The 23,017-nt window shown below is 48.8% G+C and overlaps 1 protein-coding gene across 4 annotated transcripts in view; it reads right to left on the minus strand.

Annotated features, from left to right (window-relative positions):
* Positions 1-2,017: 2,017 nt before the first annotated feature.
* The window catches only part of SETD1B (SET domain containing 1B, histone lysine methyltransferase), a 37,663-nt gene continuing 16,663 nt past the window's right edge, over positions 2,018-23,017 (minus strand). For 2 of the 4 annotated variants that reach the window (XM_087880357.1, XM_087880359.1), the window contains 8 exons: positions 20,421-21,605; positions 14,293-15,048; positions 13,319-13,492; positions 12,683-12,770; positions 11,741-11,967; positions 11,042-11,162; positions 9,361-9,870; positions 6,535-8,283 (listed from right to left, as the gene is read on the minus strand). In XM_087880357.1, coding sequence (XP_087736483.1) covers positions 6,653-8,283; positions 9,361-9,870; positions 11,042-11,162; positions 11,741-11,967; positions 12,683-12,770; positions 13,319-13,492; positions 14,293-15,048; positions 20,421-21,605 — 4,692 coding nt within the window. In that variant the 3' untranslated portion in view covers positions 6,535-6,652. Of the gene's footprint in view, positions 2,599-2,725; positions 2,864-3,596; positions 3,717-4,752; positions 4,885-5,443; positions 5,611-6,534; positions 8,284-9,360; positions 9,871-11,041; positions 11,163-11,740; positions 11,968-12,682; positions 12,771-13,318; positions 13,493-14,292; positions 15,049-20,420; positions 21,606-23,017 lie in introns of those variants that run through there. The other 2 variants (XM_087880360.1, XM_087880358.1) reach the window with 2 other exon arrangements.

Below are 23,017 nucleotides of genomic sequence, written 5' to 3' on the forward strand. Positions count from 1 at the left end.
GAGTTTGGTCTTCTCAGGCCACGTGAGGAGAGAGGAGAGGTGGCCACGTTCTCCAAGCGATGGCGTTCTTCTTGGAGATCCAGCCAAGAGAAGGAGAGCTGGAGGACCTGTCTATGGTCCCAGCTGGGCCCCTTTCAGCTGTCACTAACACACACACACACCCCGCTTCCTTTATTTAGGATGGAAGAGGATTTTGCTGGAATCCAATTCTTTTCGGGAGAAGAAAACTTAACCACGATGAGAGGCGGAGAACCTTGCGGCTCTAGGATTCCACGTATCTCAACGCTTCGGACAAGCCTTCAGCTCTCCCCGTTCTCTTCCTCCTGCACCCAATCGTGGCTGAGACTAACCAGCGGGAATCTAAGTGACAGCAAACAAACCTAGGATAACATTTTTTTCCTGTATTTCATTTTGCACTTAGGAAGAAAAAAAAAATGGGGGGTGGGGGGGAAGGAAGAGAGGAAGTCCGTAGACGCGAGAGAGAGAGAGGTCACAAGGAAGCTTTTCCTGCACAAGCTGCTACATAACATTTCAGGATTGTGCCTGTGTGGAGAATTCCCCAGTGGGTTTACATTCACAGCATGAAAGGGAACCAATGACGGACCGCAGTTACCTGGTCTGAATGATGGGAAGCAAAGACCTTGGGTTTGTCTACAATGGGAGGCATCAAATGACTGAGAAGCCTGAGGAGAAACGGGGAGACGGCAGGGAAGAGAAACAGAGCAGGACCTGCTCTCCTTCCTCCTTGATCAAACCCAACTTCTCCACCGTGGAGGTCAAGGAGGACCACCTCTACAGGTTAAGGAGCTGAACTGAGGCTCCTCCTGCCTCTTCCTGTCCACCTCTTTAGGCCACAAGCCACAGAAGCCAGCTGCCACGCCGATCGATTAAGGAGCATCCCGAAGAACGGGTGGGCTAGCCACGTCCTACCAACCTAAAGAGAGCAGAACACAGAAGCCAATGGAGGCTAAGCCACCGGTTTGTGGGGGGAAGGAAAGGGGTGAGGGGTATCTCTAAAAATAATTTTTAGGCAACCTCTGCTGGCCTCTGTTTTTAATCCAGTAATTGATGGGTTTTTCAGCAGGGCCCGAAAATGTAACCAGAGGCCGAGAGGTGCCACAGAACCCAAGATTTGCTCCTCAATTTGAATTTTAACAACCCCCCAGACCAGATTTGAAAGTCAACCCTTCAGCACCTCACCCGGCTACCGTCCTAGAGAGGCGTCCACTTCTCTGATGCTTGAGCCTGCTTGGCTTGCTATACAAGGATCGCCTTGGAGATCCCGTTGGTGGTGGGCAGCCAAAGGTTGATTTGAAGAGCCTTTGCTCTCGCAGCCCTGCCGGAGTGGTAAGTGGTGGTACAACGAGGACAGAGCCAGCATGCCCAACTGACCTCTACCAAGCCAGTTTAGCCACCCAGAAAGACCTTGGTCCTCCTAGACTACCAAGACTAACCTGCTTGAGAGGGACCCCCAAGAGAGGAAACGGCAGTTTTTGCTCTGGGGTTCTGAGTCCACCTTGTCTCCTCTATTCCTTGGGAGGGGACAGCTGTCCTCCTTCTGCCCCACAGAAGGCAGCAGGGCCTGGTGGACACTGCCCGAAGAGGGAGGGACCTTCTCTGCTTTCAAAACCATCAGGCATGGCTAGGCTGGTGAGGGACGAAAGGATCTAAAAATCTCTGTTTTTCAAAACAAGAGGCTAGGATGCTCTTGATCCTATACCTGGGACGTTCACGAGCGAGTGAGGATTTCAGAGCTCCGATTTCTTTGACTTCAGAAGTTGGTGGGATGAGACCCCCCCCCCATACTCCATGGCCCACTGTTCACCTGGACATTCCTTAAGAGCTTCGGCTACCTGCAACCCCACATCGCATGTATGGCTCCTCCCCTTTTGAATCCCGCTCTCCGCCTCCGCTGGATGCATTTCAACCTTCGAAAAATCCTGGCTTGGGCCCCCGCCTCTCTCCAAGAGCCCCCACCACCTACACCTGTAAATGAAGGAGGAAAAGTAGCAGCATCTTATGAAGAAAGTCATGTTTTTAACGAAAAGACAAAATACCTTGCTGTACCCCAACTGGAGTTAGGATGATGCGGAGCAGGTGGGCAGGGAGTTTTTTAAAAAAATAATAGTGTTTTGATGTCGGAACAACTCAGGAGAAGACGAGGAACTGGATGAAAATTGGATGAAAAGCACCTGCAGCAATAAAAGTCCTAGTGTGCATGTCTGAAACTTGCGTGTCTCCTTCGGGAAGGAGAGGACGTGCCCAGCGGGTTGGGATTTTTTTTCACTCTCCCATTTTTCTTTTCTTTCCCTACTTGGTTTCATTTTTTTCCCCTCCTTTTTTGGCAAAAGTGCAACCAAACGCCCTCGGTTTCCGCAGTCTGGAGGCCGCCGATGCGTGGCCCACAACTGGGTTTTTCTTTTCTTAATTCAGGGTCCCTCGACAGTTCTCGGAGCCACACAAGCAGGGGATCTTGACGTCCTCGATGGGGAACTTGTAGTCGTAGGTGATTTCCTCGTTCACGCTGATGTGCTGCTTGGAGTAGATGACGATCTTCTTCTGCGACTCCACCGTGATGACCTTCGCGTAGCAGTTGGGCTGCAGGGAGAGAAGCGGGGTGAGGATTGAGGGTCACCCAGCCTGCCCAACACGCAATATAAGGTTTAGGCGAAAGCAAAGCTTTCTGGAGGATCCCCAGAAGGTGCCAGAGGAAGAAAAGACTTACGTTGCAACTGTGGTTGATGAAGCGGGCGAAGTTTCCGCACTTGGTTGCATCGATGATTGTGTCGTGGTCCACTCGGAACATGTAGCTGCTCCCAATGCCTTCGTCTTCATACCGCTTCTCTCGCATGTCAGCAATGACCTGCGGGGAGACACCTCAAGTCAGGCCAAAGTCGGAAGGGAGGGAGGGAGGAAGGAAGAGATGGGAAGGAGGGAGGGAGGGAGGGAGGGAGGGAGGGAGGGAGGGAAGGAAGGAAGGAAGGAAGGAAGGAAGGAAGGAAGGAAGGAAGGAAAGAAAGAAAGAAAGAAAGAAAGAAAGAAAGAAAGAAAGAAAGAAAGAAAGAGAGAGATACCTGAAGTCAGGCCAAAGTCGGAAGGAAGGGAGGGAGGAAGGAAGAGATGGGAAGGAGAGAGGGAGGGAAGAAGGAAGGAGGGAGGGAGGGAGGAAAGGAAGGGAGGGAGGAAAGAGATGGGAAGGAGGAAGGAAGGAGACACCTCAAGTCAGGCCAAAGTCTGAGGGAAGGAAGGAAGGAAGGGATAGGGGTAAGGGAGGGAGTGGGGCTGATGGGACCTATGACAAAGGGCAGCTGCTGAAGGTAGCAGGATTTGAAAGAGCACAACAAAAGCCAGGGTATCCCCAGTTTTCCAAACCACCACCCCGACCCTTAAAACTGGCACATAGCAGTTACCAAATGCAGAGCAGAGCGAAGGTCCGTGGTCCAAGACCTGAAAGGGCCTTCAGAGCCAAGGACCAAGAAACGGGATGCTGCCGTCCACTCGGAGGTAGCTCCTAAGTTTCTTACGTTTCTTACCAGGATTGGGGGAGCTTCCGAGTGTAGCAGCCTCCGGGGACAGGATTACCTGTGGCAGCTTACCTGTCGGATATTTTGGCCCACGTACTCGATCACCATCTCGTCGGCAGCAATGGGCTCCATGGCAAAGAGCCCCCAGTCGTGAATGTGACTCTTGCAGAATTTTAGCTTCTTCTTCCGGAACTGCAGAGCGGAGGCAGAAGACGACAGATGGCTGAACAAATCCACGCTGGGAAAGCCCTAAAAGCTTCCTCGCTTGCGGTGGCAAAACCGGAGGCAGAATTAACCCTCCAAACGGAGAGGGGAGGGCCCTTCTGGGAATGATGATGGCCGGCGGTCCTCGTTTTAGCGACCGCAACGTCGTCGGGCCGCTTAGTCACTGAGCGAAGTGTTTGCTAAATGAAAGCACAATCGTGCTTCCAAACTTGGTTTTACAGACCGGTGAAAGGTCGTCAATGCGAGGACAGTGACCAAAGTTGCTTTTTCGTCACTGTCCCGCTTGCGAATGTTGCTGAACGAGGTTGGTCGCTAAAGGAGGACTGCCTGTAAGCTGTTGGGCTGCAGGAGGGTTAGGACGACACGGGTCTCAATGGCGCTTCCTGCCCTGTCCTGGAGGGATTCGTTAAGTTTTGGACTTTTTTTTTTTCCAAGGGTGGGCTTCAGATCCTTTAGCAACGGGTTCACTGCCCCATTGCTGGGTGGGCGTGGCCATGGTGGGTGTGGCCTAGTTGGCTGCCTGCACCATAGCAGGGAGGGGGCGTTTTTTACACTCCCCAGGCTCTAGAGGCTTTTCATGAGCCTCCGGGAGGGCGAAAACAGCTTCCCCTGGAGTCCAGAGGCCCTCCGGAGGCCAGAAACAGGCTCATTTCCGGACTTCCAGAACCTCCGATGGGCCCATTTTTTGCCCTCCCTGATCCTCCACGTGGCCCCTGCACTTATCTGGAATGATGAACGGGCCGCGTGGAGACTCCTGGGAGGAGCAGGGCAGGGCATGGTGGGTGTGACCAGCCAAGGGTGGCATCTGGGGGTTCGTTGAACTCCGGCGACCTTTGGCTAGAGGATCACCCGAACCCTGCCGAATGCCCAGGAGCTCCCCCCTGCTTTTTTCCTACCCGCCGGGCCTCTGCCTCCATCTAAGCCTTCTTCCCCATGGGGTTCCCTGTCCTGCTTCCATCAAGTTTTCGTCCCTTGGGAGTGGGGGTGGGGCTACACAACTCACCTTGAGCTGGTTGAATTTGAGCAAGTCGCTGTCGCAGCTGCCAGTGAAGGACGAGAGGAGCCTGCGCTGTTCGGACCTCCGCTCGGAGCCGGCTCGGGTGGAAACGTGGAGCTGAGCAGGGATGCTCATTCCCTGGGGCACAAAAGGGGTCATTTCAGGGCGGCCGGGGGAAGGGGGCCTTCTCACTCCGGCATCCTCGACTTACGGCCACAATCGAGACCAAAATTCCCGTTGCCGAGTCAGGCAGTTGTTAAGCAGGTTGTTAAGTAAGTATTCCACTTACAACAGTTCGTTTTGCAACCGTTCGAAATTACAAGGGCGCTGAAAAAAGCGACTTATGACTGTTTCTCACACTTACGGCCTTAGCAGTCATCCCCATGGTCAATGTGATCAACATTCGGGCGCTTGGAAACTGACTCGTATTTATGATGGTCGCAACGGCCTGGGGTCATGTGATCCCCCTTTTGCAACCTTCAAAGTCAATGGGGAAGCCAGATTCACTTAACAACCATGGTGAGAAAGGTGTCTCGCTTAGCAACAGAAATTTGGGGGTCAATTGTGGCCGTAGCTCAAGGGCCACCTGCATTGGTGTAGAATTCCCCTTTTCTCAACAAAATCCCAGGCAAGCGTGCTTCGAGGCATTCCATCCCCTCCCCCTTCTGGTCAGAGCCCACCGGGGCAGCCCCCTTACCTGCGTATCGGTGGGAGGGTCTTCTGCAAACGCTCGGCTGTTATTGAGGTATTTCAGCTTGTCCTTCTTGTCGATTTTGTAATAGCCTTCACTTCGGGCGCAGCCGGTGACGTGTTCCCGCATCCCATCGTCCCGTTTCTTCTTCTTTGGGGTGAAAAAGCTGGTTGGTAGCGGGATGTTAAGGAAAAAAGTGGCAGGGGTCCTTTGATGCCCCTCCCCAAAAGGAATAAATAACAGTGGGGGGTGGGAATTCAGTGGGTGTTCAAGAGGGAGTGCCAGCCGGGGATTGATTGCAGATGGGGCTTCTCTACAGTGGCCCTTCCGTGATGCCCCCTACCTACATGGTGCTACCTACACCTCTAAATCTCAACCTTGGCCAAGATGAGGAGACTTCAAACTCCCAGAATTTCTTTCTTTCCCTCCCTCCCTCCCGCCCTCCATCCCTTCCGCCATCCATCCCTCCATTTGCAAGTCACCTCCAGATGGCACTCTGTAGGTTTAGAGCAGTATTTGCATGGCTGGCTGGGGAACCCTGGGAGTTGAAGTCCACCCATCTTCAAGTGGCCAAGATGGAGAAACATTGCTCTAAACCCATGATGGTGAACCTATGGCACACATGTCAGACGTGACAGACACACGTGCTGTCACCAGCTGCTCTTATGGTTTCCAGCACACACATGTGCGCCGGCCAACTGGTCCTCATGCATGCCAGAGCACTGGAAATAATGTACATGCATGCGCCCGCCACCTGGGCTTTGGGTTTTCAGCACGCACATGCACACCAGCTCCCTGGTCTTTGGGTGCGCCGGAGCGCCAGAAACCCGAAGCCAGCATGTGCACTGGCCACCTGGTCTTCGGGTTTCTGGCACTCCGGTGTGCACACGTTCCGGTTTGGGCATTTGGTGCCGAAAAAGTTCGCCATCCCTGCTCTAAAACTATAGAGTACCATCTGCAGGTGACCTGCATCTTCTCCCGGTGATACCTACCCTCGGGAAAAGTGGTCCAAAATCTGCGAATATCTCTGAAACATGCCTCCCTAAACACCTGGCAGAATTTAGGATAAAAAAAAAAGGAGGGCGCCTCAATATTTTTTGGGAGGGGCCTTTCCTGGCATTCCTTGGCAGGATTCCGTTCTGCTCCATCGTGCAACGATCCTGCTGGGGCTCCCCAGAGGAAGTTCTCATTAACCTCTCCCAATTAGCCTCGTGGTCAGAAGGTCTGGAGTCCTGCCTGGCAAAGGATATGAGGATGGTACACCCACAGCGTGTCGTTCAGCCAGTCCATGCCGTTGTCTTGCTGCAACAGGTGATCGTAGGTGACGCAGAGGAACTGGATGTCCTCTTCGTCGATCCCTCCGTTCCAGATGTCGTACAGAATGGTCATCTCCTCGAACTCGGAGCGGGGCCGGAAGTGGAACCGAGGGGGGGAATAGTCGGGAGAAGGGATCTGCGGGACGTCGTCGGGCCTCTTCTTCTGCCGCCTCCACTGCTGCCTTTTGGCTTTCAGGTAGCCTTCTTCTTCTTTGAAGTCCTCGTTCCACTGGTTCTCCAGCTCCTTGAAAGGGAGCTTCTCCATCAGGACGTCGGGAGGCAGCTTCTCGTGGAAACCGTCGTTCCGGAAGTCCAAGGTGACCGCTTCCGGATCTTTGAGGGCATAGAAGCCCTCGGGATGGCTACCGAATAGCTCTTTGTTCACAGGACTTTCTGTCAAGGCCACCGGGATGGGAAGCAGAGGTGGAGCCTCTACGGGCTTGTCCGAATAGGCCTCCAACATGGGTCCTAAAGGAGAAGCTCGTTTCGGCCGGCCCGGTTTCCTTTTGATGGGGAGGATGGAAGAGGGGCTGGGCGGAGGGAGAGGGGGCGAAGCCATGGGGATGTCCGGGAAAGGTAAGATGGACCTTGTGTCCGGACCGCACTCCTCTAGCGCCATCTTGGAGTCCGTGAACAGGCAAGGACGAACCGTGAGAGGCTGGCCGGGCGCTAAGTCCAAATGGGTGTGAAAAGCTGGCACGGGGGGGCTGGCAAAGGGGATGGGGGAGGGCACGCTGTTCACGCCAGCCAACAAGGAAGCCCCGAGAGGTTCTTTGAAGACTTTCTCGTCGGGCTCGTCCTCCGACGGCTTCTTGCTCGACAGAAGGCAAGGGAGGGCAGTAGCACCAGGCTCGGGGAACGTAGGCGTGAAGGTGAAATCCCGCCCAGGGGTCCGGGGAATGCCCCCGCTGTTGATGCTGGGGGATTGGGACGGGTACGAGAAAGGGCTGCCTGGCACCGGAGGAGAACTCAGAGTCAGGCTGCTTCCGGTGAGAGGCGCCTCGCTCCCCGGCGTGGCGGGGATGGTGTCCGTGCTGTGGGACTTGGAGAGGCTGTGGGAACACTTGGCTAAAATGTCCCGGCCCGGAGTCCGGGGCAGCTCCTCCTCTAGTGCTGTCTTGCTTGGGGCTAAGTGATCGGGGAACTTGTCCGGAAGGAGCAAGTATTCCTCTTTGTGAGGTGCGACGGAAGAGGGCAGGGGAAGCGAGCAGGGCGGCATGGCGGTGAAAGGAAGCCCTGTGGACTCCATGGGAGTCACCACTTCCCTCCCGGGAGTCCGAGGAAGCTGGTCCTCATCCTCTTCCTCTTCTTCCTCCTCCTCCTCCTCAGCTACGCAGGGCGATTTGCCTTTTGCTTGGATTTCTAAAGTGCTGTCATTGGGCTTAGTGAAAAAGGAGGTCTTGTTGGACAAGACTTCTCCAAAGAGTTCCACCGGGGTTGGAGGACGGAGGCCTTCACCCTCCTGGGCATCTGGTTTTGGACCGTCCAGCATCTCAGGCTCCAGTTCGACGTCTGGTTCAGACTCCTCCACTGGAAGGGGGAAAGAAACAGAGGCATGAAGGTTCTTCTTCAGCGTTCTCCATGAGAGGTGTGAAAGGAACTTAGCACCTGCCTGAGAAACAGGATTGTTGTCCACGCAAATCTACCCAAATTAAGCCGAGCAGGTCCATTTTTTTTGTATATAACATGAAATATGGATTCCTTGCTGAATGTGATTGCTGGTTGTAGACATTTCATTACTAGGTAACGTCAAGTCAACCCCCAAGTTCAGAGAGCATCAAGAACTCCACAGTTCTACCCCGAGATTCTCTTCTATGGTAACATGAAATACTATGAGTTAAGAATAAGGTACGTACCCTGTATATATTGCAGGTTGGACCATGCTCTTTTGCAAAAGCAACCGTATGTTTTGGAAAACCCTGTGCATTTTACCACAACTGAAGACATCATGTCCTTCTAAGCGTAAAATTCCTCCCTTGTAAATCACAAAGGGTGTTTCCACCTAAGCAAAAATTCCGTGTGCCTTAATTTTAAATACTGAAAAAAAGAGAACCCTGAGTAACTTATATTTACCAATAAAGGAGAATATTTGTAGCTCAGGCTTGAAATGAGGGGGTCCTTGGATGTTCTTCTCTGAGCTTGGTTGCTTTCCTGAAGATGTTTCATTACTGAACTAGTAACATAATCAGTGCTAATGTTACCTAGTTTATTTATTTATTTATTTATTTATTTTGTCACATTTCTATGCCGCCCAACTTCCAAGGGACTCTGGGAGGTTTGGGTAATGAAACATCTGCAAGAAAACAACCAAGCTCGGAGAGCACCAAGGATCCCCCTCAACTTATATTTATATAATATTATACAACTTATATAAATAAATTTAAGATGTCGCTGGAGCATCACCCAATTAAATTAATATTTGGGCCTTGAGTTATCTAGGGACATTAAGAATCAGCGTTTATTTCCAGGTCACGCTTAAAAAAAAAATTATCCTAAGTGTTACAACCCAAGAAGTAGCCCGAAGATCGGCTTGACGGAGACCTTGATGATCAGTGAGCTCAGCCCCGGGAGACAGCCTCGCTGGAAAAGGTAAGGGTGAGGTCCTACCTGTCATACACACTGGAGATAGCCGGAGCTTCTGCTCCTGAGCTCTCTCGATCACCACCAGCACATCGGCAGCCAAGGACTCCTCGGGAATCTCCTGGTCCTGCTCTTCTGCTGGCCTGGTGTCTTCTTTCATCTCTTCTCCTTCTGGAGCCGAAGGTTCTGCCAGGCCTAGGGGGATGTAGTCCTCCTCCACCGGAAAGAGTTCCAAGATGGTCTCTTTTTCATCCTCATCTTCAGGCCCTGGAGCGAGAGACTCGAGGCCCAGTTCAGCAGGCAAGGTCTCCCTCTCATGCGATAAAGAGACCCCCTCATCATCCTCCATCTGCTCCTCGTAATTTTCACCCTCCTCCTGCTCTTCTTCTTCTTCTTCCTCCTCCTCTTCTTCCTCCTCCTCCTCTTCTTCGTCTTCATCATCAGAATCAGAACTTGTCCCGAAGTCTGATGATTCCTCACTTTCATCGGACGACTCAAGTTCTGCTCTGGAAGAGGCAGGACTTCCTAGATCTTCTGCTGAAAGGCAAAACGTTTGTGGTTCATTTCAATTTTTTCTGGGGGGGGGAGACGTGGGATTCAGCCAGATTCTAATTTTACATCTGGTTCGCTGAAACGGTAGTTGCAAGGACTGGTTGTCCCCACCCACCCTGCCCTGCCCCTCCCAGGAGTCCCCATGCGGTCCATTTTGGATGCCAGGTAAGCGCAGGGCCCGTGCGGAGGCTCTGAGAGGGCGAAAAACGGGCCTCCCGGAAGTTCCAGAAGTCTGGAAATAGGCCCGTTTCTGGCCTCTGGAGGCGGCCATTTTCACCCTCCTGGAGGCTCAAGGAAAGCCTCCGGAGCCTGGGGAGGGCAAAAATGCCCCCCGCCACAGTGCAGGAGGCTGAGTAGGCCACGCCCATCACGCCCCCCCACACCCACACGAGCAGAGAACCGGTTGCTAAAATTTTTGAATCCCACCCCGGTGGGGGTGGGGGAGGGGTTCAAAACAGATCAGAGAAACCAACCTTTCTGTTTTCCCACCCAATTTTACTACTTTGCTGCACAACCTCACCAAAGAGAAAACCTCTCTGGTGTTACTAAAGTTATCTGAGCTAGCAGCCACTGTTAGCATCCCAAACAATGCCTCACCTAAAGCCCTTTTAACAAGGAAATGCTCATTTCATTAGAAAACTGCAAATTCGATGGTTTCGTAAGGAATACAGGCAGCCCTTGACTTTACTGACCATTTGAAGTGACAATGGGACTGAAAAATGGGACTTGCAAAAAAAGTCACACCTATAAACATTAAGACATCCCCACGGTCACGTGGTCAAAATCCGAGTTCTTGGCAACCCACGTGCATTTACGACACATGGCAGCATTCCGGGGTCAGGTGATTATCATTTGCGACCTTCCCAGCTGGCTTCTGATGAGCCAACTCGATGGGGGAAAGTCGGATTCACTTAACGACTGCAGTGACCGTTGACCTCCGTGGCAAAAAAAGAAAAAAGGATTGTAAAATCAGACGCAACTCCTGTAACAGCTGTCTTGCTTAGCAACGGAAATTCTGCAATGGTGGTCCTAAATCAAGGACTATCTGTATCAAACTCCCTCCTCCATTCAGAATATCATCAGCTTTTGGTAATTCCCCCAACCCCCCGGTGTTAAAATCAACAAGTTGTTTTCAACTGCTGATAAAGCCGCGTACCTTCTTCAGAATCTTGATCCTCTTCCTTTTCACTGATCTGTGCTTCGGTTTCTTCTTCCTCCTCCTCCTCCTCTTCTTCCTCCTCCTCTTCTTCGTTGACATCTTCCTCTTCCTCCTCTTCCTTAGAAAGAAGGAATTTGGAAAGTTCAGTAAATACTCCTGGTCAGCCCAGGGCGAGGGAAAACAGTTGGACCAAGAGCTGACATTAGGATAAGAAACCTCAGCCATGACCTAATTAACAGCTAGGCCTAAAATTATGGGTCCAAAATATATCTCCAAGGCATCGGATTGGAAAGAACTAACCTAGATAAAACAGAAGCAACCAGCTACAGACTGGCCACGAGGTAGTCTAAGAAGCAAGGATATATCCTTCAAGGCACGACGTTGAGGAAGAATATAAATAGAGAGATCTTTAAATCCTGCCAACTTCACTAGAAACACCTCAAAGGAAGGAGAGGATGCTTCAGGCTGTAACCCACTTGAATCCTTACTGCCTTTTTCCTGGATGTAACTGAGGACTCGGGGATGGCCTTCAGTGATGTCGTTTACCTGAACATTTGCCGTGTTAGTAGTATACTCCTGTGGATAAAACATTCCACAGGGCCTACAAGGTGAGGTTCGCGGTTCTAAGGATCTCTTGATTCTTGCAGGACTAAGATGTTACTCATCACCTATGAAGACAACTCAGGATATATATACCTTATCGGACACGGATTTCATCACCCCTTCCTCTGCCTCCCGTTCTGCCTCTTTTTCCGAAGAGGATTCCTCCTCCTCTTCTTCCTCTTCCTTGCCGGAGTCTTCCTCCTCTCCTTCGCTGTCCAGCTCCAATGGCCTGGCAGGTCTTCTTCGGAGGCCCACAGCTTCCGGATCTTTCCTGGAGAGCTCCAAGGCTGCATCGGGCAGGTCTCGATCTCGTTCGGATTCTAAGTATAAAATGGATGGGTTGAGCGGAGGGAGGGAGGGAGCCAGACACAACTTTTGCAAAAAAGAAATGGTAAAAAAGACACAGATATGCAGATTGGACTAAGGCACCTTGAGCCAAATAAAAGCCTAGAGATGTGGCATTATCACGCACATGGTGGGTATATGGTGCCGGTGACATTGCCACTTGTTACAGGGGACACAGTGTGCTGGTTCACGCAATTTACTAAGTCAAAAATGCGGTTGGTTTGGTTTGACTGTGAAAATGCTCACCCCTGCATACGGTCTAGGGAGATTTATTTATTGATTTGTTTTTATTTATTTGTCATTCAGCCTTTAGAAGGAGGTGAATGCACACAATACTCTTTCCTCCTCCTCTTTTCCCCACAACAACAACAACCCTTGAGGTCGGTTGGGCTGAGAGAAAAGGACTGGCCCAAAGTCACCCGGCCAGTTTTTCATGCTTAAGGCGGGACTTGAACTCATGGTCTCCTGGTTTCTAGGCCAGCACTTTAACCACTGTACATGCTTAATATTTCCAATATTCTTCTTGGGCATGTTTTCAAGATATTATCAAGATGCACACATTATTTGGTCATGCTTAGAGCAATGGGGTTTAAGCTAGCCATGCCAAACCCTATTGGCTCTACTCCGGTCACAGGTTAAGCCTAGTTCTAATCTGAAGGGCTGAAAGAGGAGGAAGCAAAGCCTAGCAACCTTCATCTTCATCATCTACGGAGGTAGATGGCCGAATCCGCTTCTGGTCTCCAGCTGAGGCAGCTTCAGGTGGTTCCTTTCTCTTCACCTGAAGAAAACAGAGAATGAAATCTCTTTTGGGAAAGGGTGATTTGCTAGTTGTCTTGCCTTTGCCAAGGAGAAGGCAGAAGACTCCCAAAAGTTTAAAAAGAGGCTGGCTACAGAAGAGTGTGAAAATAAATTTCCTATACAGGTAGTTCTCAACTTACAAATAATTCATTTATTGACCACTTGAAGTTATGACAGTTAAGGTGGGCTATGACCAACACCTTCAACCCTGATCACGCCATTCTTAAGTCTGCTATGGGACTTCTAATAATTTACCAAAAATTGTCTGATTCCAGGAGATGAAATCTCCAGCCATATAAGGTGCTCCCAAATAATTGTTCTTCTGAATCAGTGGTGCTCTCTCTAAATAGAGAGACCATTGTAGGTTCCAGCGCACCTGCCAGCTGTCAATAAGAGCTAAGCAATCCATCATTCCTTGAACAGGTCCTATAATCTAACATAAGGTCAAAATTCAGGGCATGAAATCCTGTGCTGGGAATCAAAGCAAACACCAACTTCCCGTTCTTGAGACGCCAAGGAGGCTCTTACCTTGAAAGATGGTAACCGGATGGCCCCTCGCAGCCCGATGCCCAAGCCGATCCCTTCGTAGCCCAACCCTTCTCCTTTATTCCAGTTCTCCAGAAGACAGGAGGTGATGCGGTCCTTTGGTTTCGGCTTCTCCTCATCTTTATGGTCCCCAGATTTTACCGGGGTCAAAGATGCCTGGGAAAGACAGGCAAGATCTCACTTTGGGGGCCAAAGGAGCTTTTTCTATTCCATTCCTTTTCTATACTCTTGTATTTCTCTGAACAGATACAGTCAGCTGATTTGTCACCATGAAGATGACCAGAACTTTCTTGCTTAAATTTCACAGGAGAAATTCATCATGCATAAACCCTGGGTAGTATAATCTGCACATCAACCTAGCTTGCTGCAAATATTCCCAAATTAACTGCTGGACCTTCACTTGGTCCGATCTTCCATTCATGGCTGCAAACAGGATGAGTTTGGTTCCCCAGATCCCAGTTTAAAGCTGTATATTGCCAGAGTCTGGAATGTTAAGTTATGGTCATCCGCAGCAGAAATCTATCTGAACCCAGCGCTATTAAATCATTGATTCAAGATTGTATTCATGTCTGAAAACAGGCTATTTTATGGGTATTCAAATACATAACATGTTGAATTATGCCACTGGAGACAAGGAGGTAGATGATCTAGGCCAGTGTTTCTCAACCTTGACCACTTTAAGATGTATGGACTTCAACTCCCAGAATTCCCCAGTCAGCCATTACGTCTTAAGTCCATACGTCTTAAAGTCAGAGGTTGAGAAACGCTGGTCTAGAACACGGCTCTCCACAAACGTGGCAGCTTTAAGACCTATGGGCTTCAACTCCCAGAATTCCCCAGCCAGCATGAGGAATTCTGGGAGTTGAAGTCCACAAGTCTTCGAAAGTGGCCAAGTTTGGAGACCCTTGCTGTAGGAAATTAACTTCACTGACAGAACGGTGGGAGAAACTTCCTACCTTAGCGAGACGTTCTTTCTTGTCCCACCAATCGTCAAACGCCCGGAATGCCACCACTTCCACCATCTTCTTGTTCAAATCCCTTTTCATTATTGCTTTGAGTTCCTTCACGATCACCAAGAGGACGCCGTCCACCGTGGCCTTGTGCGGATCTTCCTTCTTGGGCTCGTAACCCGGAGGGGGGACGGAGGGGTCAAACCTGGGCATAGGGGGCCACTGCTGACCCCGGTTCATAGCTGCCCCCATGGAGAAATGCCGGTAGGGAGGGAGGTTCACAAACTGCATCCGGTTGCTCATGAAGGGTGGATACTGGTAGCTGTTCTGCCCTTGCATCAGGCGGCTGAGCATCTGGGTTTGCATTTGGAAAGACATGGACAGGCCCCCCCACTGGTTGCCCAGGACGCTGATCATGTCCATCTGCATCAGAGGAAACATCCCGGGATGGAAGGGAGGGAGAGGGGGCAGGATGTGAGGGGGAGGGACCCCTGGAGGGGTCGGCAGGGGCGGAGGGGGGACGGTTGGGTGGGTGGGCGGAGGTGGGGGAGGAAGAGGAGGAGGCATCGGGAAGACCGTCTGGGGAGGCGGAGGTGGCGGCAGCGGAGGAAAGCCGGGCGGAGGCATCGGGATGGAGGAGGTCATCACAGAGGTGCCGCCAATGGAGGTGTTCACCACAATGTTCTTGGCACATTCCGCGTTGGGCGATTCGCTCATCTCGTCATCCGAGATCTCCATGTCTTCCCCTGAAGATTGATGACACTACGAGGGAGGGAAGGAGGGAGGAAAGAAGGAAGAAAAGTCCACCTTAAAGCAGTTCAGAGAATAGTTAACAAAGACAGAGGATCTTCAGAACTTATCCATCCCCAAAGTGGTCTTCATATCACCCTAAATATATAAATAAATGACTCCACCGAAGGGACACCTTGACCCGTTTTGCTCTGAAAGATACTCAAACTGGCTGAGTTGTTGAACGAAACCTTACGGGACAGTGCAAATAAAAAAGGTGTTTTGCCATGAGATGTGAGATACTAATAAGGGTCTCTCCCCCCCCCCCCGGACGATCCAATCGCTAAACTGAAGAATAAAAGCAGTTCTGAGACTTTTCCAATCTGAGTTTAACCAAGATGACTTTGATGCAACTGTGACCACCAGATGGTGCTGCTTGCAAAGAGTGAAATTTATATTCTGCAGTGTTTCTTCAGCAGCCTGGAGCTAACAGGGAGATGAGGGGTTTGCAGGTCTTCCTCCTGGTGTAGGAATCTCCTGTGGCGTCAGCCTTGTAGGAAGGTCTCCAAAGGAGAAGATAAAGAGGACTTCCAAAGCATCTCTTCTAATGTCAACCTTGTAGCAAAGTCTCCAAAGTAGAAGATAAAGTAGAAGACTCCCAAAGAATCTCTTCTGGCATTGACCTTGTAGGAAGGTCTCCAGAGTAGAAGACAAAGTAGATCTCCGAAGGAGAAGACTCACATATTCTCCCATCTTTACTCTAAAGCAATGTGCCCAGGCTGACCATCGGTTTTGCTATTTGGAGGCCTTGGGAGGTAACGCATGGCTTCTCGCTGGGAAAGCTGCCCTAAACTGTAATTATAATGAAGTATTTTTAGAAGATAAAAAACAGAATGGGAAACCACCAACTACTCCAGATCCAACCCTACTTTTGCAAAATTTTGATGTCTCGAGCCATTGCTCGAGTGTAAAGCACAATCAAGGAGACATCAGCTTGAAAATCAAGGCAATCCAAAAATTGTAAGAAGAAAAGAAAAACATAATTTCATCTGTTAGTTTGAAGATACCCTTTTGTTAAATTCAGGAATTTCAATCTGTGCTGCAAATCACCAAGAAATAGAAGCTCCTTTGATATATTTTTTTAAAAAATGTAAATGCGAGACAAGATTCACTTTCTCCCCTTTCAATTCTCTTTCAAGAGCTGAACACCCAGAATCTAGTGAGGAAATTTAGCTCTTTGTAGAAAAGAAAAAAAAAGAAGATTGGGATGTGGTGACTCAGTGGCTAAGACACTGAGCTTGTTGATCGAAAGGTCGGCAGTTCAGCAGTTTGAATCCCGAGTGCCGCGTAACGGGGTGAGCTCCCGTGACTTGTCCCAGCTTCTGCCAACCTAGCAGTTAAAAAGCAGGTAAAAAATGCAAGTAGAAAAATTGGGACCACCTTCGGTGGGAAGGTAACAGCGTTCCGTGCGCCTTTGGCGTTGTCATGCCCGCCATATGACCATGGAGACGTCTTCGGACAGCGCGGGCTCTTCGGCTTTGAAACGGAGATGAGCACTGCCCCCTAGAATCGGGAATGATTAGCACATATGTGCAAGGGGAACCTTTACCTTTACCTTTACCTAGAAAAAGCAACACTGTGCAGACCAGAGGCCCAAAGATTACATCGGATCAACCTAACCAATAATGGCCTTCAACTTTCCCACTTTTTAACCCCCTAATCTGCAATTCGGGATTCAGATTTCTTTCTGATCTTGCAGGTGTCGGGAGACGGCAACTGCCATAAATATGAGTCCGTTGCCAAGCATCTGAATTTTGATCACATGACCATGGGGAGGCTGCAATGGTCGTAAGAGTGAAAAATGGCCCTGTCCCTTTTTTTCAGTGCTGTTGTAACTTTGAAAGGTCATTAAACGAACTGTTGTAAGTCAAGGACTATCTGTATTGATGGGAAACTCTTTGAAGTAAAACGTGTACACGATTAATAACAGCAGTAAGAAAAATCAGGCAATGGGGTTTTCAAGAACGGACACTTGGCATCGGTTACACGTTTTTTAGTCTCTTTTTCAGCCAAGCATCCTAGCCCAGTGTCTGCCCTTTGTCCCAGGCCTACCTTTACCTGTGCTAAGAAATCTACTGGTAAGCAAAACTCCATTGTTTGACACCTGTCACCTACCAGAGACCGAGACGAGGGCCTAAGTACAGCAACAGCTGCAAAGCCATCCAGATGCTTGTTAAAAGAGACAAAACGGGCACCATGCCAGGAGGAGAGAAAATTGAACAACACGGGGTTTCATTTACACTGCTTTATTCAATTCTCGCAGGAGGGAAATTTAAGCTGGTCTTCGGAGACCCAAAGAATGGAGCGAGCTCTTCTCCAGGGAATTGCTACTCGCTCCCCAGACTACCTTGGGTTGTAGAAAAATGCCAGGGTGGTGTCTGTTTGTGCCACACCATCCGACAGGCTCAGGTGCTGCTTTGTAATGAGTGCCCGCCTCTCACCAGGAGGACTTGGGGGAAAAGGAAAAGGACAAGTGAGAAGACTTGAGAAGGAGGAAACCCAAAAAAAGATCTCATGTCAACATCAGGGATCCTTAAAAGCCACAACAACATCGCTTGGCAAAAAAACCCCGCACCAACTTGGAAAGCCTCAAAAGCTGAATCAAGACACATCAGGAGGAAGGAGGTACTGTTGTCTGCAATCACAACTGCCTTTCTAATCTTCAGTAAATCAGAAGAAGGCACTGTATCATTTAACGGGTTAATTAGGAAGAGCTGGTAAAATGTTTTCCAATTAAGAACATATTTTTGGACCAGTTATAAACAAGAACGATAGGACAGACCAACAGATGAATGCCTTTAGCTGGAGAAGGAGAAGAGAAGGGAGACAGGAGGAAGAGGAGGAGGAAGGGAAAGGGAAAGGGAAAAAGGAAGAGAAGAACCATTGAATTTAAACTCAGTAGCTAGAACAAGAATTATTTATATATGGGTAGTTCTCGACTTAACAAGAGTTTGTTTAGTGACCGTTCAAAGTTACCATGGCACTAAAAAAAGTGACTTGTGATCATTTTTCACACTTACAACCATTGCAAGCCTCCCCATGGTCATGTGATCAAAATTCAGATGCTTGGCAACGGACGGTGTGAAGTGTCCTGGGGGGTGTGTGTCATGTGATCACTATCTTTTGCGACCTTAAGTCCACGAGGAAGCCAGGTTCACTTAACAAACCTTGTTACGAACTGAACAACCGCAGGGAGTCACTTTTAACAACTGTGGCAAGAATGGTTACAGAACTGGGCAAAGCTCACTTAACAAATATCTCGCTTAGCATGAGAAATCTGGGGCTCAATGGTGGTCCTAAGTCGAGGACTACATGTATAATTCTGGAACGGGAAAGTCATTGGCCAATGGAAGCGAGACGGCCCAAGGATTACAGGAGAAAATGCTAAGAAAATCACAGGAAGGATGGTACAAGAGGATAGAACAGAGGAGGCTGGATTTCACGATCCTTCTATATATCCAAGGAACCTGCAAGTGGATCCTTGGTTGATCCACTGGGAATAGATCCCATCCCATTCAATAGGGCTGAGGTATAAATACAAGCAGACTGAACCTGACTAAAGATTTGTAAATATCTCAAGTAAATTAAAGCCTTCTTTCTTTCATATTGGACAAAAATACATTCATGGGTGAGAAAAAATGACAAAGGAACATATAGATCTGAAACGAGAGATATTCTTGCTGGGCATTCTACCAGAAAAATATGATTAAAAAGACTACATTTTTGATCTTGCATATACTAACCGCAACTAGAATTGTATTTGCGCAACAAGGGAAAAATGAGGAGATCCCATCTGAGGGATCTTGATTGTAATTTAAGAAAATATTAGAATGTGCAGAAATGGATAGACTAAAGCTTTACTATTAAGGATAAAGAAGAAACTGAATATTTTTTGATATGGGACATTTTTTATCAACGGCTGGACAATAGAAACAGAAGTTAGAAAGGAGGAGATATAAAATGAGGCAATGTTTAAGCGGAGAGTTGTTAAATAAGATGATGTTAAGTGTTATTGTTATTATATTATTAGGTTATTATATTATTACTATTACGGTGATCTACAACGAAGATGTGTATTATGACTACTTAAGCATAATTGTACCCAGATCACACACTGATGAAAATTGAATGTTATACTATAAATAAAACAAATAAAACAAACAAAAAATTAAAGCCCTCTTCTTAAAGCGACGTTTAGCCAGATGTTTAGCTATTATCTGAATTTTTGTTGGAATCAAAATGTGTATCACGATACAATACAACCGCTCATAAAAATAGCTGAACTCCTTTTGAAAAGCCATTCAAGAGAAGATTCAAAAGGATTCCCTGGCCAATGGATCAATTGCTCCCAGCAATAAACGGGCATCCCAGGTGACTAAAAAAAAATCCTAACACACTCCCGGGATGAATGCGGGCTCCCCGCGGGAAGTCTTATCATCGCAGGACGGAACACAGAAGCATCTTTCTGCTAAACTCCAACCAGCTGACACAGAGAGGGGAATTTCTATCACACGGCTAGCGAGAGCATTGGCTGGGATTATTTTTTTATTTCCAATATTAGCAAATCGGTGTCTTCGTGCATAAACAGAATAATTCTTTTTTTTCCTTCTCCTCCCCGCAAATCTCCGGTGTCGTCTATAATCATTTCCAAAAGGATATGATATTCAAGCAGGATAAAAGATCCTGTTTTACAATCGAACATCTCGTGCGTTACAAAGCGATACGTAATCCATGCTTATTTACTACATTGGTCATCCTCGACTTACAACCCCAATTCGGACTGGACCCTCTGTTGCAAATATGAGAACTGGTCGTAAATACAGTTTTTCAGTATCGTTGTAACTTTGGTCATTATATTGAATGGATCGTAAGTCAAAGAATACCTGTGCACCCCGTGGGTGCAGATTCCAATGGATTTCTCAGACAAGGTTGAATGTCTGCAACTGCCACCAATACAGGTAAGTTCTCAATTTACGACGATTTGTTTAGTGACCTTTTGAAGTTACAAGGCCCTGAAAGAAGGAACTAATAACAGTTTTTCACACTTCGTGATCAAAATTTGGACGCGTGGCAACTGACTCGTATGTACGACAGTCACCGTGTCCTGGGGTCATGTGATTTTGTGACCTTTTGTGAACTTCCGACAAGCAAAGTCAATAGGGTAGCCAGATTCACTGAACAATCACATTTCTCACTTTACAACTTTCGTGAGTCACTTAACAACTGTGCGAGAAAAGTCAAAAAATGAAGCAAAACTCACCTAAGCAATGTCTCCCTTACTGACGGATATTTTGGGCTCTACTGTGCTCCTAAGCCAGGGGTTACCCGCACATCTGCTCCCTTACCTCTTCCATTTTTTCCGGCACAGGGCTGCTGCTAGCCGGCTGCGTTTCTTTAGCCTCCAAGGGCTCCGATTGGGAGGTCCTGTTCAGCTGGTCCACAGGTGTGACGCTCGCCTCGGCTGCCCCTCTTGAGTTCTGGCAGGCGGAAGCTACCCCGAAGATGGGCTCGTCGTCATCCGAATCGGGCAACGGGGTCGGGCTAATGTCTTCCAAGCCGGTGCTGGAAGGACGCGAGGAAGGGGTTTGCGCTCGATAGCTGGGCTGCGAGTTCGGGATCGGGGAAAGCTGGGAAGAGGACGAAGAAATGGGACTGCCTTCCATTCGTATCTCATTGTCCGAGTCGTGCTCATTGAGAAAATAGAGTTTTGTTCTCTGCTCTTTTAAAAGCATTTCGATCCTGGAGTCCAAACTGTTAGGCTGACTTTCCGATTCTACAGTCGGGGTGCCGGGCGTCTCGCTCCCTTCTGGAGTCTGGCCGAAGGACGGCCCAACGGAGGGCTCGTTGAGACTGTCGGGCTCCGGGGGTGGTGGAGGAGGAAGAGGAGGGGGCTCCTCCGGTTTGTCCTTTGCAGGAACAAATTCCGCAGGAGGAGCTGGGCTACTTTCGACGGTCACCTCGGCGGGAGGTGGGGGTGGGGGCCGCCGGTATTCCACTTCCCGGGACGTTTGAGAAAATTGGGGCTCTTCGGGCTGGGAGTACGTGGCTGGGGCTTGGTAGGGGGAGAAGGCGGATTTGTATGTCGAAGCACCTGAGTGACTCACGGGGGATGCCTGGGGATATTGCACTGTTTCCGGTTGATGGGACTTGAAGGCGCCGAACTGATGCTCGGAGCTTCGGAAAGTCCCGGCTGAGTTATGCACGTAGTGGTGGCCCAGACGGCGGTTATAAGCATCCGTGAATTTTGTTTCATGCCTCCGGGGTTTGTAGCCGGAGTCCTGTCCGAAATGGTAGGCCGGCGTGGTCTGTCGACTAGAGTAGGCGGAGTCTTGGGAAAAGGGGGTCCCCAGGCGTGGGGTCAGAGGCGTTCCTTGGGACTGGGGGGTGAACTGGCTGTAGGAGTTGGGGGTGTCCTGTCGACAACTGGAAAAGGCCGTGTCGTGGGAAAATGGGGTGCTGCTGTTTGGGGTGGTGGAGGATCCTGCTGAAGAAAGACCGCTGTCCTTGAGCCGTTTCAGAGTGTCGGCCAGCTGCAGAAAAAAAAAAAAAAGGCAAGGGAGACTGGTAAAGAACAGGTGAAACCTACTAGAACAGGGCTCTCCAAACTTGGCAACTTTTAAGGCTTGAGGATTTCAACTCCCAGAATTCCCCAGCCAGCAAGTACAAAATACATGTCCTCATAGCATGGCTCCCTCCTCCCCTTGGGCGGGGATTGAGCTGTGGGTCTTGCTTAGCTGCTAACCCTGGTTGAATGGGCAACTGCCAAGTCTCACTGAGGGTGTCACCTGACTTGCACAAAGTTTGTCTTAGATGCCGAGAAGGAAACACAGCCGTGGCACAAAATGTTCCTGACACTGAAGTCACTCTTTCCTCTAATCTATTCATCTGTCTTTTTTTTTTAAAAAAAAATCCTGTGCAGAATTAAACACACTTAAAAAAAAAAAAAAAAAAGGTAGGGCTTCGATAATAAAATACCGAGAAGACCCGGCAGGGCCAGTGGCATCTCTCCAGATATGGATTGTTAAGAACCAGAAGAGCAGCCACCAATGATTGCTGTCAATTAAAATTTACTCTGACATCTTCAGCGGTTTCGGGAGTCTGAAGTGCGGAGCGAAATAAAAAGGAAACTTTCAAAATGAGACGGATGTTAAGCATTGCACAAAATATATGGATTTACATACTGGATTTACTACCACCAACAGGCCTGGAATTTCTCTCGTAAGTTTGAATTGGAGCGGGTTTTACAATTTTTACGCTGGGTGTTAAGCGAACCACATGGAATACAGCTTCCTCAATGGGACAGGGTTTTTTAAGTGGAAAAATTGGCAAATAATGTTGCAAATGGTGGTAAGTGTGCAAAGTTGTCGAGTGCCCATATTGTGATAACATGCAACAGTTATAAATATAGCTCATTTCTTATTTTTTCCAAGTCTATTGTAACTTTGAACTGTCATTAAACAAACAGTCATAAGTCAAGAACTACCAGTATATATACACACACACACAATCAACCCCTTATATACAATCTACATATGTCTCATTCAGTGGCAGCAGGAATCAGTCTTGAAACTAAAACGTTGAGATGGGCAGCCATATATATTGAAATAAATAAATGGGTAACCACAAGGTCACGATCAATAAAACCGAACGCTATAAAGAAACAGAGCCCCAAGTACCTGTGGGGTCCAGGAAAAGGGTCTTAGTATTATTTCCCACCATTAAGTGCCCCTGAACCTGGCTGTTCAACGGAAGGATTTTTATAAAGCCTGGCGAGAAAGATCGCTCTGAAATTCCTTTGCTTTGTAAGAAAACCCAGGGGGAGATGCTTGATCAGACTGGATTCCGAGAGCTAAGCATCAGGAACGTGAAATGTCATTCTTAATTCTGGATCAATTAAACTCTACAAACAGGAAGCTGAGGGAAAAGGAAGAGAGTTGGGCAA

The sequence above is a fragment of the Pantherophis guttatus genome, chromosome 17, assembly GCF_059756535.1.
Source record: "Pantherophis guttatus breed Tessera chromosome 17, ASM5975653v1, whole genome shotgun sequence".
Taxonomy (NCBI): Eukaryota; Metazoa; Chordata; class Lepidosauria; order Squamata; family Colubridae; genus Pantherophis; species Pantherophis guttatus.